Consider the following 19160-nt stretch of genomic DNA (forward strand, 5'->3'; position numbering starts at 1 on the left):
GAAGACTAACACCGGACACTGCATATACTCATTATCCTGGGGTCGAAGTTTACATTCATAATCATATTTCTTATAAAGATGTGAAAAGTTACAAAGTATTAGAAGCTCGACGTTTCTCGAAAGGTTTTATGTCGAAAAAGTGCCTAGATATGTATCACTTTTAACCACGTAGATGTATATCAATGGACAAAAAGATGGTAATGTGGATTAAAATATAGTATATTAAAGGAATCCGAGGATATTCAAAGCACCTGCAGTTATTGTAATAGAGCTTCAATTGACGCATGTTTTGCAAAATTTAAAAGTGGTTATAGCCTTCATTTTTCCCTTTAATTATAGCAACAGTATATGGTAGTTGTAATTGCAACAAGTCTCTCATTTAATAAATTTTCCTGCACAGGGATGACATATTCACTTCCTAGCTGCATTTTTACTTGTAAAATAATGTTCATTTCATAGTGCATCATATGTACACTGACGTCCAAAATTATTGTCGCATGTCGATAAATATGTTGTTGTGGGTATATAATTTGAAAACGAATTCTTTCGCTATTTCTTATAATGTTTGTATCTGTGTAATCGGCAAAGGCATTCTGATTCTCGTCTTTATAGCTTTTTCCTATGAAATTTACCCAAAATACACATTTCCCGATTATACCCATAGTAACAGTATTAAAAAATTCCTGCAAATATATTATCAAATTATATTGTTACAGAAAACAGTTATAGAAATGCTACAATCGTTTTGCACAACAGTGTTCCTTGATATGTACTTGAGTTAATTGTGATTTCGAAATGTTAAATGTTACCAAATTGCGACACAGGGAATTCCCGTCTTTCGAGAATATAACTGCTATGTAAACTTCTCAATTGTTCAAAATTCCAAATTTTCACATTTCATATAATACAGCAGTAATATATTTCATAATTTACATCCAAGGTAAGTATAATACAAAATAAATGACTTCCTAGTAGTCTGTAATTTTTATGCCAGCGTTTGATTTTTTTGTTTCATATTTTTTATTTCCATTTCGAGTTTATTGAATTTTCCTTGCAGGTTCCATAATCATACTCTTTTCAGAAAAGGAGATACGTACATTGAACAAAACGAAACGATTTCTCATTCAGGTGAGAAATCTCTCAGTAACAAAGAAGTTTACGAAGGATTTACTCTATCAGATTTGCCGACACAGATTTTAATAAACTCAGTTGAAAAGCCTCATACGTGCCGGGAGTGTGGAAAGAGATTTAATCGAAGGTCAAATTTGGCTGCACACATGTTAGTACATACTGGTGAAAAACCTCACAACTGCCCAGAGTGCGGAAAGGGATTTAGTTTGAATTCAAATTTGACACGACACAAGTTAATACATTCTGGGGTAAAATCTCACACGTGCCAACAGTGTGGTAAGGGATTTACTTACAAATGTCATTTGGCAGAACACATGTTGATACACTCAGGTGAAAAGCCTCACACGTGCCAAGAGTGTGGAAAGAGATTTACCCGAAGTTCAAATTTGGCAAAACACATGTTACTACATACACGTGAAAAACTTCACACGTGCGAAGAGTGTGGAAAGGGATTTACTAACAAATATAATTTGGCAATACACATGTTAAAACATACAGGTGAGAAACCTCACATTTGCGATGAATGCGGTCGGGGATTTATTGAAAGTTCGTATTTGGCAAAACACATGTTAATACATACAGGCGTAAAACCTCACACGTGCCAGGAGTGTGGTAAGAGATTTACTTTCAAATATAATTTAGCAAAACATGTGTTGATACATACAGGTGCAAAACCTTACATTTGCGCAGAGTGCGGAAAGCAATTTATTGAAAATTCATCTTTGGTAAAACACACGTTAATACATACAGGTGAAAAACCTCACATCTGCCAAAGGTGTGGAAGAAAATTTACTTATATTTCGAATTTAGCAAAACACGAGTTATTGCATACAAGTGAAAAAAGTCACATATGCCAAGAATGTCGTAAGGGATTTATTACGAAATCACGATTAGCAGCTCACATGTTAATACATATAGGTGAAAAGCCTTTTACGTGTCACGACTGTGGAAAAGGATTTGTTGCTAAATCTGATTTGATAAAACACACGTTAATACATACAGGTGAAAAACCTCATACGTGCCGGGTGTGTGGAAAGGGATTTACTCAGAGTTCTCATTTGGGAAAACACAAGTTAATACATACAGGTCAAAAACTTTCATATGCCAAAAGTGTCGAAAGGGATTAATTACCATATCATGATTAGTAGCACATATGTTACGACGTACCGGTGAAAAACGTCATACGTGCCAAGAGTTTTATGTGATTTACTAGTAGTTAAAGTTTGTTAAAACATGTGACTCTTTAATACAGAATTGAAAAATTTCAAACGTACCAAGAGTGTGGAGAGAGATTACCTGAGTATCCGGTTTAGCATCACACATGTTAATACATATAGGTGAGAAGCTCATATATGCCAAGAGGGTCAAAAAGGATTTCTTAAGAAGTCTCACCCAGTAGCACATTTGTTAATAAGTACATCACAAATTCCTAACGTACGAAAAGTCTGCAGAGTGAATCATATCAACATCTGTTTTTCAAAACCACATGTAAGTACATAGAGCTGCGAAATCTCACCTGTCCCAGGAGTTTGGAACGGATTTACTCGAAATTCAAATTTAGTAAAACATCTTTGGCCATACAGGTGAGAAACCTTAAACGCATCAAAAGTGTGGAAAGGGTTTTACTCAAATTTAAGTTTAGCAACACACATGTTAATATATACAGCTGTCAAGATGCCAAGCGTGTAGAAAAGCATTTAGTAAAAAATTAGGTTTGGAAAGGCACATGCTCACACATGCAGATGAAAAACCTCTAGAGTGCCAAGAGTGTAAAATGGGATTTATTAAAAAGTCAGCGTTGGCAAGACACCTTTTCACACATATAGGTGAAAAACCTTTGAAATGCTAAGACTGTTAAAAAGAATTTATTAATTAATGAGATTTGGTAAAACATTGATCCATCTAGGCGAAAAATCTCACACCTACCAAAAATTTGGAAAGGTTTTGTAAAAGTTCCAGCTTCGTAACAAAGGTTCACACATACAAGTGTAAAACCTCAAGCAGCAAAATTGCCGTAACTGATTAAAAAGATATCGTTTACCGAAAACCATGTTGGTACGTACGGGCAAGAAACCTCAAGCGCTTGGGGTATGAAAACGAATTTAATATTTCTTTAAATATTGTAACATACATCTTAATTTTTACAGGTTAATTTCCAGGGGCATGCCAAGTGAGCGGAAATAGGTTTTTTTTCTGCATTTAGGTGTCCGAACACAAATTTAATAAGTTAAAGATCTTCGCATGTTGTAAGATTCAAGTACGATTCCTTAAAAAGTCATATTTAGCAAGACAGCTAGTAGAGGAAGAAGAAGAAAAACCTCGTACTAAGAAAATAGACACACTGTTATTCAAATTCATGCCTTGCTAACGCATATGTTGACATCCAAATGATAGGTTACAAGTGAGACTTAGAACGTAACAGAGCGGACTTTAATATAAAACAAGTTTAATTAACCTTTGATATCACATATATATATTGGTATATATAACTATCCATATATACCCTATTTGTACAAATTATTATATCTGGATGAATATCTCATTCTATCATTAGAAATATCTCGTAAAAATTACTGACCAATGTGCTGTTTTCTTCATAGTTACTAACCCCGTAAACTGTTTGCTTATTTGTTGATTTAGAACGTGTATGTTTTACTTAAGCATACTGGTCCCTGTAAGATTTCGGGCAGGAACATAGAAAAAGAAAAAAATTTTCTCTTAATACTTGAGGGAAAGCTGCATATCTAGAAAACATGCATATATGTTAAAGAGTAAAAAATTCATTCAGCGGATTTAGTGTAGTGTGCTGATAGTGATACAAGATTAAGTAGAAACAAAGTTTTTCATGTCCGATGTTTTTATATTCCTATTCCATTCTTGAAAGTTATATATATATATATATATATATATATATATATATATATATAATGTAATATTTTAGCAGTTTACCAATGATAAGAACAGAAACAATGCGATAGTAAGAAATGCGAGAAGTTTGATAATCGAAGACAGTTTTGTATCCAGAAAATCACTACCTGAATTATATCCCTTTTGAAATGTATTGGATCAAATGTGTATTCTGTTTACATGGAGTGTTTCCGGTTTGTAATCCCAATTCTATGCTACTTCCTTAGCTCCCGGCGTAAGTAGAAATGAGGCACGTTTCACTCTATATATATCTGTGTGTGTGTGAGTTTTATCTTTTATGTGAATTAATTGCGTGGAGGGTGATTGTCCGTAGAAACAAAGTGTAACCCCACCCAAATCTTTTATAGTCATTGTGTATCCGTGTGTGTGTTACCTTGTAAACGTGAGTGTGTGTTGACGTGTCTGTGTAATGTCTTTTGTCTCAGTTCAACGTATGATAGAAAACACATAGAATGTAGCCGGGTTATGGGTCACGCTTAGAACAGGATTTTCTAATAAACTCTTTCCTATATGAATCTTACGTTTTAGCGACAGCTTGTTCATCTCATCCTCCTAGCAACCATGTTCGGAGATTGGAAACTTGCGTCTAAGACTGGGACGTCAGACGCCATTTTCTGCTCGCTAGTTCGGAAATATAAGAAGGCAAATCTTTTGTAGGGACCACGTATCTCAGATGAGAAAGTATACAAAGTCTCGTACCAGGTATTTGTGGAACCAAGTTCTTGTGACCACTTTGATTGCGAATAGCTTGAGGTTTTATATTGGTTGAAGCAAGGAGAGAATTTCTAGTAAGTGATTTTATTACATTGAAGAAAAATGGAAAATTACGTGGAATTTACAAGAGGCTTACATGGTGTGAAATACAAGTGGTAGGTTCTAACTCTATATGAAATCAACCCCAAATTAACTGACTATATGCTATGAGCTGCTAGAACACGATCTGTATTACGAAGCAAAAGTGTGTAAGTTACTTGAAAAGCCTCAATCGTCAGACTATAAGTTAGGAAAAGTGAAAGCGAGACGGAAATACATAGTACCGTAAGGTATGACAATTGTTTATGAGTTACTGCTTGTTTCTTTCTATCATCGGTACGCTCAACTCTATGATTCAACTCTCGAAGTACAAGTTGTGTCACCAAATCCCAAGATCTAACTTGAAAATTCGTATTTGCAAAATGTGCTTCTCAGGTGGCAGAGTGACTGCCTATTACTTTTGATCTCTTCGACGTGAGCTTTCGAAGTGAAAGCGGCGACAAACTACAAGGTCGTGCTCGTTCTTATATAGCACGTGCCGTCCTACGTGTGCTCTCATGACTGTGCATTTTTCTTCAGGGGTCACCTTAGCACGCGCTGAGAGAGAGCAGGGGAGATTGCCGAAAAGGCGCCGTGGTTTTCAAGAGTCTTCTAGCTTTCTCTTGATTTGCTCAATCACACCGAGGGAGAAATATTAATATGCGTTCTATTTTCTTCTTTATCCATGTTTTAAAAATATGTTGTTTTTATTCTGGCTTATGTTGTAATGAGTAACGCCAGTTTTCTTACATAGTGTTAATACGGCTTTGTGATTTGAGGACATCAGAAAGCCAGGTCTAAAATCAACAACCCTTGCGGTCATTTAGCATCCCATGGTAGCTAATTTTAGGTTCAACTAGCAACATTTGAGGATTTAGGATATAGATTTCTGGGCTTTTGTCATCTAAGGCCATATAGCCCTTCACGATTTGAGGGATGACGTCCCTCGGCGAGCACACAATCCAGGGAAAGGGAGGAAGAAAGGATTGGGGAAGGAAGGAAGCAGCCTGGGACCTATAAGTTAGGTACCAGCCCGGCATTTACCTGGTGTGAATGAGGAAAACCTCATTCAGGGTGGCTGGCCTGAAAAAGCATGTTACACTTTTTCGAGCGAATGGCCCCACCGGGAATCGAACCCGGGACCGCTCGCACCGAAGGCGAGAGCTAGCACCATTTGAAACTCATTCTCTCTCTCTCTTTTCGCATATACAAGAGAGCGTGAGGCGCATATGTTCGAGCAGTGAGTCCGGCATTAGAACACCAGGAAGCAAATTTGCGTAACAGATTATTCGTAGAGCTTGTTAGAAACAGAAAAATAAACAAAAAATAAAAAAAATAAAACAAGACTTTCTTAAACATGTAGGTGATCCTATCCTAGCTATAATGGTTAAAGTGCGAAGAAGCTTATGAGAAGAAAGGTTAATGTGCATTGTAGTTCTTGTATACGGTTAGAGTTACTTAATGGGATCCTAGGGTTTCATTTCTTGATTGTATTTTACCTGAAAATCACCTGAATAGTTAATTAGCTTCTATTGAGTAATCTTAAAATGTTACAACCTATTTTCTCTTTTTATGCATTACAGTAGTTATAGATATTGAGACATGTTTTTACCTTTATGAAAACGTTTCTTGGCAAACAGTAGGAGATAAATTCAGGATGTTAGAGCGAAAACTTACGATATTCTTGGGTTTCTGGCAGATTAATTTCTGAATACGCTATTTTTAGACATTACATGCCATTATGTATTCACTGAATTTGTACAATATGGTACGGGTGTTTTATCAAGTGGCCAAAGGCACTTGACACTAAGATTTGACTTGAAAAATTACGGACACTAGAATACCAATTAATAATTGATGATTTAAGGTTGTTTCTAACATATAACTACTTTCTCGTGTTATAGTGTCTTGTGTTACATATCAAAGAAGATAATCTCTCAGAAAAAATTTAAATAACTAATTAACCTGTGTTAACAAAGTACATCTTAAATAAACGTTAGGACAAATTAATATTTGAGAAGACAAACATTATGGCTCTCTGCAAAAACCATGACCTGAACTATAAGTTTTAGTGGCCTAATAGGTGTCGTTAAGTGCCGTAAGATCTGTCTCTAAAAAACAGTAGTAATATGAACAGGTTGGCAATATGCCTATAAACCATAGCTTAATCAAACAGAGTTATCGTGCTTGCCCTAAAATACTATATAAAAAAACAAAGGTCCGCACTATTCAACCATACAAAAAAGGGAGAAAATACAGAGTACTGAAATTTATTAAGACTTTGCTACCTTATTAGGACACCATTGGTTAAAATTGGGGTTATACTCTCTTCTTATTTTGATATATATAACAATTAGGGACCTATATTATAGGTGGTGTTGATAGTAGTGTAACGTCGGTTGGTATCAACAATCTAGAACGGTTTACGTTATAGATCTTTAAAAAGAAATAATATTACCATTAAGTACCTATATGCTCTATAGGGCACTAATACAAAAATTAAGGAAAAATATTTTGAAATTTCGAGAAAATTACAATCTTAGGCTGTATAACTCAACCTTTTTTTATCGTACATTATTCAATGTGTAAGCAGTTTCTGTTCTGTAGTATAATCAATGTGTATTATCATTTTGATTGTTGATTTATTTCAATGACGTACTTATAAACTAAAGGGGTATACATTTATCGCCTTTGTAGATACGTACTTAAAGATTTAAGAACGAAACTCTCATTCTGTTAATATGGAATTCATATTAAGGATCAGTTACTATATGACAGAATACTAAATGCACTAAACAGTGCGCAACTAGTTCTATTTGAAACAGTAAATTCATCTTGTGGGTGCTGAAACTAACTATGACTATTTTATCCTGTATGATATACAATATGCAATAAGCATTAAGCAACGACTGATACAAACTATATAGTGGTAGTCTTATGTTAACTAACCTTATCGTACCGGATGTACACTTCCTCAATATATAACTGCACGTCTGAATTTTTCTAAGTCCCTTAAAATTGTGAGTTTGGCAACAACGCACTTGAAATTGTAGGAGGGGAAGTCATAAGAAGAAGAAAGTAGTGAAGCCTTCCGAACACACTTTCTTGTTTGCTGTTTGAAGTATTCAGATCGTTTTTTCTTACTTAGTGTAATGTTAGTTTCAGCGCAAAATAGTACCTTGGCAAATGCAGATTTTTTTAGTTAAAGAAGACACTCAAGCTTTTCAACCCCCAAAAAAATCGTGAAAAAACAAAGGATTTTAGGAGTTCTATCTTTATCAATGTTATTGAAAGTAGTTCTACAATACACTGGCGCAAATTCTAGAGGGATGAGGGGACACCCCCTCCAATCTTCGAACGTGGGAGGTGTCCGTTTCATTAATCAGATTTGAAGTATTTTTGGGGGAGAAATGTGATGATTTGTGTCCGATTGCCTCAACGAAAAGTGAGATGAAATTGATGTCCCGCCCTTCCCCCGAATAAGCCTCAAATCTGCCCGCCTCCCAATGTAGAAGACAACTCTGATCCTCCAGGGCATTGTTTTTAAACTTCATAAATATTTTGAACATGGCTTTAAAAACATTATGGAGACGGTCCTGCCCGCCGGCTTTCCCCAATGTTGAAGAGAGATTTGCGCCGCTGTTGCAATGTGTTTCAAGAGTCGTGCCTGTTTAGTTCCTTATTCCTATTGGAATTCAAATCTGTTGAATCTAGTTCGAGTCCTAACGTTTATTTTTTTTTATTTATTTAAGAAACTTCTCTGCTCTTCTTAGTTTACAGTTTTTGACTCCTGGATTGATTCCCTTCTTTTTTTCTTCAGAAGAAATCATACTTTAGAAAGTCACTAATGAATTACAGTTTGTATCCAGACTTCACAAACAAGGAAATGAATAACCTGAGCAACTTTTCTCTTTTTAAAGTTATATAGGTGCTAGTAAAATGGGTTAAAGCATTTATTTTTACCAATATTCGTGTTGACGGGGGAAATGGATTTCATCCTGACAAAAATCTGTTCTCGAAGAAGAATCATTTCATTCCTGGCACAGTTAACGTTTTCCCCCTAAAATGTTTTAGAAACTTCAGGAGGATAGAAACAGGGAACATTTTTTTGTAGACGAAAGTATTATAATTAGAACAAATCTTTTTAAGGAGATTAGTTTATCAAAACTCCGTTATATATCTACACAGCCCGCAAGTCCGTAAGACATAAACATCTTAACGTTTACTTGATAGATCACTACAAAATTTATTCAGTAACTAGTGAGTCAAAAATTGTGAATCGAGTTCGATTACGCAGGGTCGTGACATCATCAACCGCACTGAAACTGACCCAGACATTTTCAAACATGTTGTGACAGGTGATGAGACATGAGTTTTCGAATATGACCCTGAAACCAAAAGACAAAGTGCTGAGTGGCACACAAGCAGCTCACCACAACCGAAGAAGGCCAAGAAAAGCAAATCAAAAATCAAGGTCATATTGATTTGCTACTTTGATCATCAAGGCGTAATCCATAAGGAATTTGTTCCTCAAGGACAAACATTGAATCAACAATTTTACATCCAGGTCCTTGAAGAATCGGGTCATTCGTGTCCATCTTGACTAGTGATGGGCAGTGGGAATATTCCCGGTGGGAAGGAATTTAAAAAATGGGAATATTCGCAGGTTTTTTCCCTGCCATACAAATTCCCGAGAAGGAATTTATTTCCATTTCTTTACTTTATCTTCCAAATTGTAAGAATCATATAACTAATTACTATATTTTAATATATTATTATTTACTTCTAGGCTTTAAATAATTTGGAGGTTAAAAAATTTAAAATTCTTTTACTGTACTTTATAAAACTAATAATATGATCTTTTAAGTTCCATTTTCATTTGCACTAAAATGTAGCATAGTACTAATTTACTCCTTTACTAATGATGAAAAGGAACCATTTTGTAAAGTAATGTAGTATTATGTAGAAATAGTATTAATATTGTAGAATGAAGTACTATTAATAAACTCTGAACCACCGTTAGTAATAGACGTCGGTCTGTCTCCTGTCTCTGACTCGAATTTCTGAAGAGGTAATCGGACTTCTCTTACATGTGAATTAACGCATGGAATCTCGAGAAATGGGCTGGAAGAAAGATCGTGCGTGTCAATGTTAGGTGCAAAATTATAAAGATAAAAAAGTATCTTGCAAATATTGTGAGCGCAAATGTTGATAAAATAGTGGGACATGTGTTTCCTGGGAGTTACCCAACCTAATTTGTTTATAACATTTAAGCATTTAATATGTTTATAATATCAGTAGTAGAGTCAAATTTAGAAAATCCACTTACATATAAATTTAAACCGTTTAGCGGTTTAAAAGTACGTGGACTTACTATACCATTTTTGACACACATTTATTTTCATAGAAGATATTATAAATAAATATCCATTTATGCCTACTCTCTAAATATAATAACATATTAATAAAATAACATAATACCGTTCAGAATATACATTTTAAAGACTCCTCTGGGGACAACAGTAATAATATACTATGATATAAAAACGAATTTAACTTAGAAATCATAATATAGTAACAGAATGCAATTTCCTTTGTGATTGTATATAAATTCCCGGAAAATTCCCATTTTGGGGAATCTTCCCGGGAATTTACCCATCACTAGTCCTGACATATCTCAATCATGGATCCTCCATCATGACAATGCGCCGTGCCACACTGCTCTCTGTTAATGAGTATCTTGCGAATAACAGCATTCCTGTTTCGCCACAACCCCCCTATTACCCAGATGTCAGTCCTTGTGACTTCTTCCTATTCCCCAAAATCAAAAGTGCTGTTCGTGGCCATCATTTTGGGTCTGTAGAAAACATTGAAAGGGTCGTGACTTAGGAAATTCGAAGGGTGTCACTTAAGAACTTCCAGCAATGCTTCCGTGAGTGGGAGCAACGTCTGCTTCGGTGTCTAGTTTCACAAGGGAACTACTTCGATGGTGACCATGTGGTTTTGAAATGCATTGTAAATAGGCATGTTTTACAAACACAATTTCGTTACTTTTCTGACAGACCTCGTATGAGTAAAATAGTGACGGTTATTTATATTTGAATCACCATTATCAAAAATTGTCGATCCATTGCTGAATGAAGGTCTTTCCAATAGTTTTTGAAACAATCTATCTTGGACAACTCGTTTAGAAGATATTCACAATGGTACATAATTTCAACACCATCTTGTATTAGTATACTCTTTAGTCGCTACAAATCATTTGCGGTAAGCAGTAAAAAAATGTTTTTGTCTCCTTTGTGTGGTTTGTTTTCGGCTGTTAGAAATCAGAATAGTACCATTGAATATAAACCATTTTCTGATTTAATGTTCGCTATAGAATTCAAACCATTAATAAATAGCAAAAGGCGGTTTCCTGTGTCAGAAAATTGTCCATTTCCGGTTTTAACAATCACTATAGAGTAAAAGCAGTCATAGATAGCAAGAAGTTATTTTCTGCAATCAGTGAAACGTCCCAAGAATATATATATTCCGTCTTTAATCTCACTACTACAACTGAAGTGGTGGAAATGAGCTCTTGAGTTCCTTCATGGCTAAGCGGTTTGCGTACGCGCCCTTGGCATGGGAAACGGGTTCGATTCCCAGAGGGGCACATGTGGCTCGGATTCCACGTTAATCAGTAGGTACCGTATCATATAACCTAACTGCTGAAAAGGACGTTAAACTCAAAATCAATTCTACTACCACTTCCACCTTCAATATTAATTGAGAAAATATCGTGGCACATAAACCACTTATTTACGTTGTGTACATGTCATAATAAATACGCGTATGTTTGCCCGTCAAACTCAGTACAACCATAAGTTATAAAGCAGTAGGATCACGTGTACCCCACGCGAAGAAATGGTTCGTGATGGCTTAAATATACTATATGATGATGACGTATATGGGTGAATTCATCCTCCATGAGGAAAATATTCAATTCACACACTGATTCTCCTTCACTTTTAACTACTTGAACTTTAAGCCAAACACTTGATCTTCGAGAGAGTTCATTTTTCTTCGTTGTTTTCAACGTTTTAGTCCACAATCATTGCTGCTGAACTGGTCCAGTTTAAACCAGTAGAACGTGAACTTTGTGTCACTATTCCCTGATGCTTCTTGCTACATGTCAATAGACTCCGTGAATTATTTAGTTATGCAATTATAAGTTCGTAATTAATATGTTGGACACAAGAAGTTGTAATTATAACTAAGGTCCCCTTATTTTTAAAATTTAAACCAAACCAACTGATACCATACACTTGGTAGACCTACGCTCTGACTTTCGCATAGTGCTAGAATCTTGGCGCATTTGCCAAGGACGCATATGTTAACTTGCTTTTAGATACACTGACCAAGGACTGTGCAGAAATATCTAATATAGTAAAAAGAATCTACTTGATTTATAGTTTGCCACTAAAAAAGAATCATTTGCGATCCTTGACAAATCTCTTTTCGATCTCTTATATCAAACATTAAATAAGTTGCATCTGTGGATAGTGTTTTGCAGGTTCTCAAAAATATTAATTTGACTAGGCAGATCCGTTCCGTGGCTACGAAGACGACAATTATGACGCAAAATTCGTTTATTTTAAGGCCAGACCCTCTTGGGCCAAATAAAGAATACAGGGTGATTATAAAAATCAGTATTAGAAGTAATGGAAATAATTGATTCCTACCTGTACGAAGTTTTTCTACAGGAAAACGTGAGCAAGTACTCACTTATGATCATATAATTTATATTAATAAAGGGAATACAAGCAGGTTTTATAAAATTTCTAATTAAAGATGGTACTTACATTTACCATTTAAAAAAAAAAGTTTGAAGGCAGAAAACACCTCATTTCCACTCGCAAAATATTCATACGGGATTGTTCAGAGTAAGGTGGTGGCCAGAGCTTTATAGACCTCTGAGGGCATCCTTATGATACACTCTAGCAAAGGGTGATACGTAACTGTAGTATACTATTAAAAAGTACTTAAACGTTTAAGGAAAAATAATTGAGGTTGCCGCGAAAACTACTATAAGTCGTTCTAATGCACTAAGACAAGTACCTTTTGTTCTGTTCGCTACTTAATAATAATATTTTTTGTGATTTTGAGTTTATCGTCCATTTAGTAGCGAGGCTATATGAGATGTGAACCTACAACTTAATGTGGGCTCCGAATCACATGAGCTCCGCTCGGAATTTATCCCAGGTCTCCCACGACAAAGTCGCATATATTAATAATAATACTTAGAGCATCGACGAAAAAAGGCTTGACTGTGCTTACTAATTTTTATTCAAAATGAAATAACAAAGACCTTCTAAAATTGAATTGGTGTAGAATTTATTAAAAGAGTACGACAACTATGGCAAAAGTTCCTTCTTTTTCTTGTTAAGTGCTTTCGGGCCAAATAGTACAGGGCGATTATCAAAACAGTAATAAAGTAATGGTAATAGTCAACTTCTTAGAAATCCGTTATAGAGTTTAATATTTTCCAGTTCTGTCAGTGTTATTAACTGACAAACAATTATTTAGTTCAAGTTTTTACCCCTTTCAATCAACAAATAATTTGCGTTGCGTAGATAAACAATGGTAGATTTCCAAATTATGAGCTCTTGTATTAAAACCGAAAGTGGTAGATCTATAACTTCCAGTTGCAATAGATGGACTACATCCAAGTTGAAACCCTTCCTTCAGAGTCTGAATCCACATGAAAGCATTCTTTCTATATACTGCAATTTTTGATCCAAGAAAATCAGAATTGAATTTGGTAGTTATATAAATTTCTACAGTTTCCAGTTTTTTCTATAAATGTAAGAATGGAAATAGAAGTTACTCCTACCATACTGAATTCAAATAAAGAGACTACTTCTAGATATCTATTATCGTGCTTCTTCATGGCGATCAGAATAGAAAATGTTTTAACCCTTAAGATATCCGGGGTCTTTGGGCTATTTTTTAGACTTTCAGTCAAGCAGCTACTGCATCGTCACTATTTATCCTAGGATCATGGTTCATACCTCATTCTCTTCAGAATGGAGCTGGCTTTCAAATGATACCACTTGCATGCTCATACCATATACCAGAAGCGGGAAAAATGATGTCAAAGGGAAAATTTCGGAGGGAAATTTTTTCTCGCACTTTGGGCCCCCCTGGAGCGACCGTGTGTGAACGTAGCCATCTAAAAAAAATCTGATAAATAGTACTTGGTATACTGAATGTGTGTGCCAAATTTCAAGTTTCTATCTTGAATACCAAGGGCGGGAGAAATTTTATCAGGAATTCCCACCATGCCCCAAATTACCGTAAAACACCATGATCTCAGGCAAAAAATTTCCTGAGACATCCCTAATTACCCTAGGGTCATGTTTCGCCCATCATCCCCTTCAAAATAGAACTGTCTTTCAGGCGGTATGACTCAGGTGTCTCCATCATGTATCTAAGGCGGGAAAATGAGGAAAAACGGGATTTTTGGGTAAAAATATTCCTTTTTTCAACTTTTTGACCCTCTGTATCCCCCCTGTTTTAACGCAGAAATCTGAAAAAAAATCTGGTAAATACTACTCAGTGGACTGCATGTTTGTGCAAAATTTCAATCTTCTACGTGCAAAAATAAGCCCAATGGGCGGCGATTAGGGGGGCAGTTGCCCCCCCACTTTTCTGAAATGGCCTATTAATGTATATAGTTTCAACCAGGAAAATTTGTATATTAACATTGATATACAAATATTCAGATCATGTCTTGCCCCCCACTTTTAATGTCCAATCGCCGCCACTGCCCGCCAAAAATACTTTACATAATCCCCCCAAAAAGTATTACACGAAAATATAAAATTTAGACTTATAACGTCATCACCTCCTATGTCTCGACACAGGAAGGTTTGAAACTATCCGTAGTGTCTTCTGCAATGCCTTGGGACTTGAAAAAAAAAAAAAAAACGGACGAAAAAGCTCAAGTAGGAGAGTTATAACGCAATGTACCATGAAAAACGCATATGGTACAAATTGTACCATAGGATCCCCAAAGGGTTAAATCTTAAGTTTAGATCACTGCCCGCTGGAGTCACTCCTTATACTGCCTGTCGAAACATATTTTCCTGCCTGCATATTTTCCCCCAATTTTTGAAAGAACTAGTACAATTTTTCAATAATTTACTTACTTACGGCCAAGTTGTATATATTTTTAAATAAGAATTTTACTTTTAATTAATAAAAGAACAAATTCTACATATCTATTATCACAAAGTAAGAGAAAGGTTAACACAAAAAAGGGCGCAATAGACATGTAATCATCGTTAGCTGTATCAGACAGTAACGCCATGTCTGTTGTGATTTGCTAAGTATTTCTCTCACATATAAAAAATAAATAATATGTAATTGAAAATGCATAAAGTATCATCGTTAGTTTCTCAAAGAAGTAAATCCAAAATAGACCGAACACATTCCAAGCAATTTAATTATGATCAACTCAGTTGATAAGACCAACACAAGCAGCTCACATTGCTGGTGTTGACTGAGCACCACCACCATTATATTATTATTATTATTATTATTATTATTATTATTATTATATTAAAATTAGAGACAAGAAAGCGATGATTCATCATCTCAGAAACAAAAGACTGCTGTTGAATCTTATCATTGAATCTACACAGTATAAAATGAAATCAGGATTTACCATCCATCTCCCCAAGATACATTCTCATACATCGTATATTTTTCTATGCCAACCCAAGAAATTTTGTACCTGATATGTATATATCCTGTGCAAGGCTGGATTTAACACTATAACAACTAGACACGAGCCTAAAGGCAGAACGATCTTACGATCGCCCGTTGGACCAAAATTTAATATGCAAAACGAAAAAATGCAAAAGATGAAGAATAATATACATGGTTAAAGACAGTACACCCTCCATGACGTTTAGCATGATTACGTTAATCATGTTGGGGGGATGGACACCTTCGCTCGGTACAAAGCAAGAAGGAAGGCAGTTTAAATTTATTTTAAGGGCAAATGTTCATACAAATCTAAAATAAATTGGACAATGGCAACAATTTCCATATTATACTGTTTGATAATACCCTTTTCTTTCAGTTCATTAATCTTTATGATTTAGTGTTCATTAAGATGATACTGAAATTAAGATTTTAGTGTGAACAAAAAGTATAATATTCAAAAGTTTTATTGAAGGATTTAATTATTCTAACCAAAATAATCACTTCGCATTGCAGTAGAAACATAAATTTCAACAATCAAATACAATTATTCTGAGACTTTTTAGTATATCAATATTAACAATTTACGCACGAAACTTCAAAACAATTTCTTTTACTCTTGCACAGACTGATCATTCTCTGTAACTTGTTTTAAAAGACGTAAATATGTAACAGTTTGAATCTTTCTTTACAGCAGATTCGAAACTAAAATTCGTTGAAATTTGTACAAAAACATATAGGGGCACGGTGGCTCAGTGGTAGAGCTCTTACCTCTGATGCGTGGGGTTCCTGGTTTTATTTCCGGCCAAGCAAGTTTGTGATGCACAATTTCGTGCCCGTTGGTTTTCTCGGGGTACTATCGTTTCCTTCCACATTTCATCCCACCAATTCTTCCATCAACATTCACTTGCCTTAATCATCCGTCTCCCTCAGCTTAACGGGCATAATCCTGGGTTAAAATTTTGTACGTCGACATAAGAGGCGCATTTTTTTTGACTATGTGTGGCAAAACATTAAATCTGACACCGATCCTGAATGTATTTTCTGGCCGCCTTTGGCGTAGGAGACTCGGGTTCAATTCCCGGCGGGAGCTCATGTGATTCAGATTCCACGTTAATCAGTAGGTTCGCGTCTTATATAGCCTCGCTACTGAACAGGACGTTAAACTCAACTCCACAGTATTTTCTCGCGAACGAAGGGCTCCACTCACTCCAAATCTGAATGTTATTATCATCAATACTAATACTACTACTACTACTACTACTACTACTACTACTACTACTACTACTACTACTACTACTACTACTACTAATAATAATAATAATAATAATAATAATAATAGTAATAATACGAAACATAGTGGAAATTGTCCAATACTCATTTTTAGAGTTTCAACTGTCTTTCTGGAAATGGGTTTGAATTTTCAAGAAAATCGAAACGCCCGCGCCTTGTTTATGCTTTCTGCACATATGAATAGTGGTTTCTCAAATTTTTTTACTATTATTTCTGATAATAGCAATTTGTGCTTTTCTTGACTGTGACAGTTCAACAAAGTGCATTCCGCAGAACTGGCAAACATAATGCCTCAGATTTCTAAGTAAATTTATTGATTTCTTGAAATCCGGTATAGCAGCCTCAATGAAGTCTTATGATCCTTTAATGAGGTGAACGTGACACAGTTTAGAGTATGGAAGTTCACCTTTCTAGGTGGCTCTTCTAGTCGTCTATTACTAACATTCAGAGAGCACATTGGGAACAGAGTTTTCTTTCAGCTTCCGAACTTTACATTTTTTAAATCTTCTTTTACAGAATGTTGACAACAAACAATAGATCTGTCTGGAGGAATTCAGTTACTACCATTCGTATCACCATGTCTTGATATTTTACTTAACCATTTTTCTGTAATTGAATACTCGATGGTATTTCGTGAAACGATACTCCAACGTATTCTAAAATGTCTCTTTGTGCCTTAGAAAAGGACACACAACAGTAATACATTTTAATTTGCGAAAACACTGAACCGCACAATGTATTTTCCTCTATGAAATTTATACACACAAGCCTCGCTTAGTGCTGCACCCACGCGGCGGATGCAAAGCACCTGGAAGATTTTGTCGTAGATTTTGACAGCTCCAAATCAATACATTCAGTGAGTCAACTAGGAGTGCAATGATACCGGTAGTCTATTTGACTTTGATTGGTGTTTTTTTTATAAAGATGGAGAACGAAAATATTTTACCGTTCGAACATTTGAGATAATACTTTTTTCTTAAGAGCTTAGGGTGATGGTGGACAGAATTTAAAAATAAAGTGTCTGAAATATCTCGGCGGAAAATATTTATCAACAGCTAGGGTGCCATAACTAATTATTTATAGTAAGGCGTTAATATGAATAAACTGTGTTCTGATGGGCCTACTTTATTACTAGAAAATAGTCTGCTGATGGTATGTAATATTGGAGTTCTTTCAGATCAGTTTGCTTGTCCTAGAGTTCCGTTGATTATAGAGTTTGAAACTAGATTTAAAAAAACATGTATCGATTTTAGAGTTACTGGCAAGTTTTGATTCACTTCCAGTTCATGTGTTCTCATTTTATTAGTTGTAGTGTAATGTTTCTCTATATTCTGTATTTTTAATTTTACATAACAACATTGTTATTATTATATAATTAGTTTAGCAGAATAATAATAAGCAACCATTTTTTGTAACGCATAGGGATGAGCACGATTCAAGCTAAAACTCGACTCGACTCGAATTCAAGTCGAGTTTCGAGTCAAGTCAAAGTTATATCCTCGAGTCGAGTTCCGAGCCGATTCAGTTTTTCGCGTTGAGTTTCAAGTCCAGTCGAGTTTGATAAGTGGCTCGTTCGTTTTAAGACGTCTTGAAATCATGACCTGATTACACTGGAAAACGAAAGCCATGAGAAATGTAAGCTAAAAAATAATATGGAATACTGTTAATGTTGCTCACGAGAGGGGACACTGCTCGCATCTCGTCTCATCTCGATAGAGAGACCACAAGAGATTTTTTATAACAAGCTCAGCTCGGCTCGGCTGAACTGAGAAGATGGCTCGAGCCGGCTTACTTGGGGTGAACCATCGGCTCGAGCTGGCTTGGTTATGATGAGCCATCTGCTCGGTTCGGCTCAACTGAAACAAGGGTTCTAGCCGAGTCGGTTGGGTGAGCTGTTGGCTCGGCTCACTTCTCGGTTCGGGTCTATAATGAGCTGTGAGCCGAGTTGCTCGGGTCATTGACAATTCTAAACCCGGGCCAAGCAGTTTTGAAGATATTTGGCCAGTGCCCTATAAGTGTTAACAGTGTTTGCCGCGAGCCCGAATACTCAACCTAGACCCTGAACCAAAATTCAGAAGCTCGTGAACAATGTCCTCGACTCCTAGACTTCACGACTACCGAGGTTGGCAATCAACTAGTTTTTTAGTATTCAAGTACAAACCGCCTATCTTTCATTTTTATATACAATGTTGTTATAATAAATAATAATAATAATAATAATAATAATAATAATAATAATAATAATAATAATAATAATAATAATAATA

The 19160-nt window shown here is 35.5% G+C and overlaps 1 protein-coding gene across 2 annotated transcripts in view; it reads left to right on the forward strand.

Moving 5' to 3' along the window:
- Positions 1-4192, forward strand: part of LOC145663570 (uncharacterized) — a 38103-nt gene extending 33911 nt beyond the window's left edge. For both annotated transcript variants that reach the window (XM_081729682.1, XM_081729690.1), the window contains exon 3: positions 1058-4192. In XM_081729682.1, coding sequence (XP_081585808.1) covers positions 1058-2258 — 1201 coding nt within the window. In that variant the 3' untranslated portion in view covers positions 2259-4192. The remainder of the gene's footprint in view (positions 1-1057) is intronic.
- Positions 4193-19160: the final 14968 nt, after the last annotated feature.

Source organism: Thermobia domestica, chromosome 1 (genome assembly GCF_964235325.1).
Source record: "Thermobia domestica chromosome 1, izTheDome1.hap1.1, whole genome shotgun sequence".
Taxonomy (NCBI): Eukaryota; Metazoa; Arthropoda; class Insecta; order Zygentoma; family Lepismatidae; genus Thermobia; species Thermobia domestica.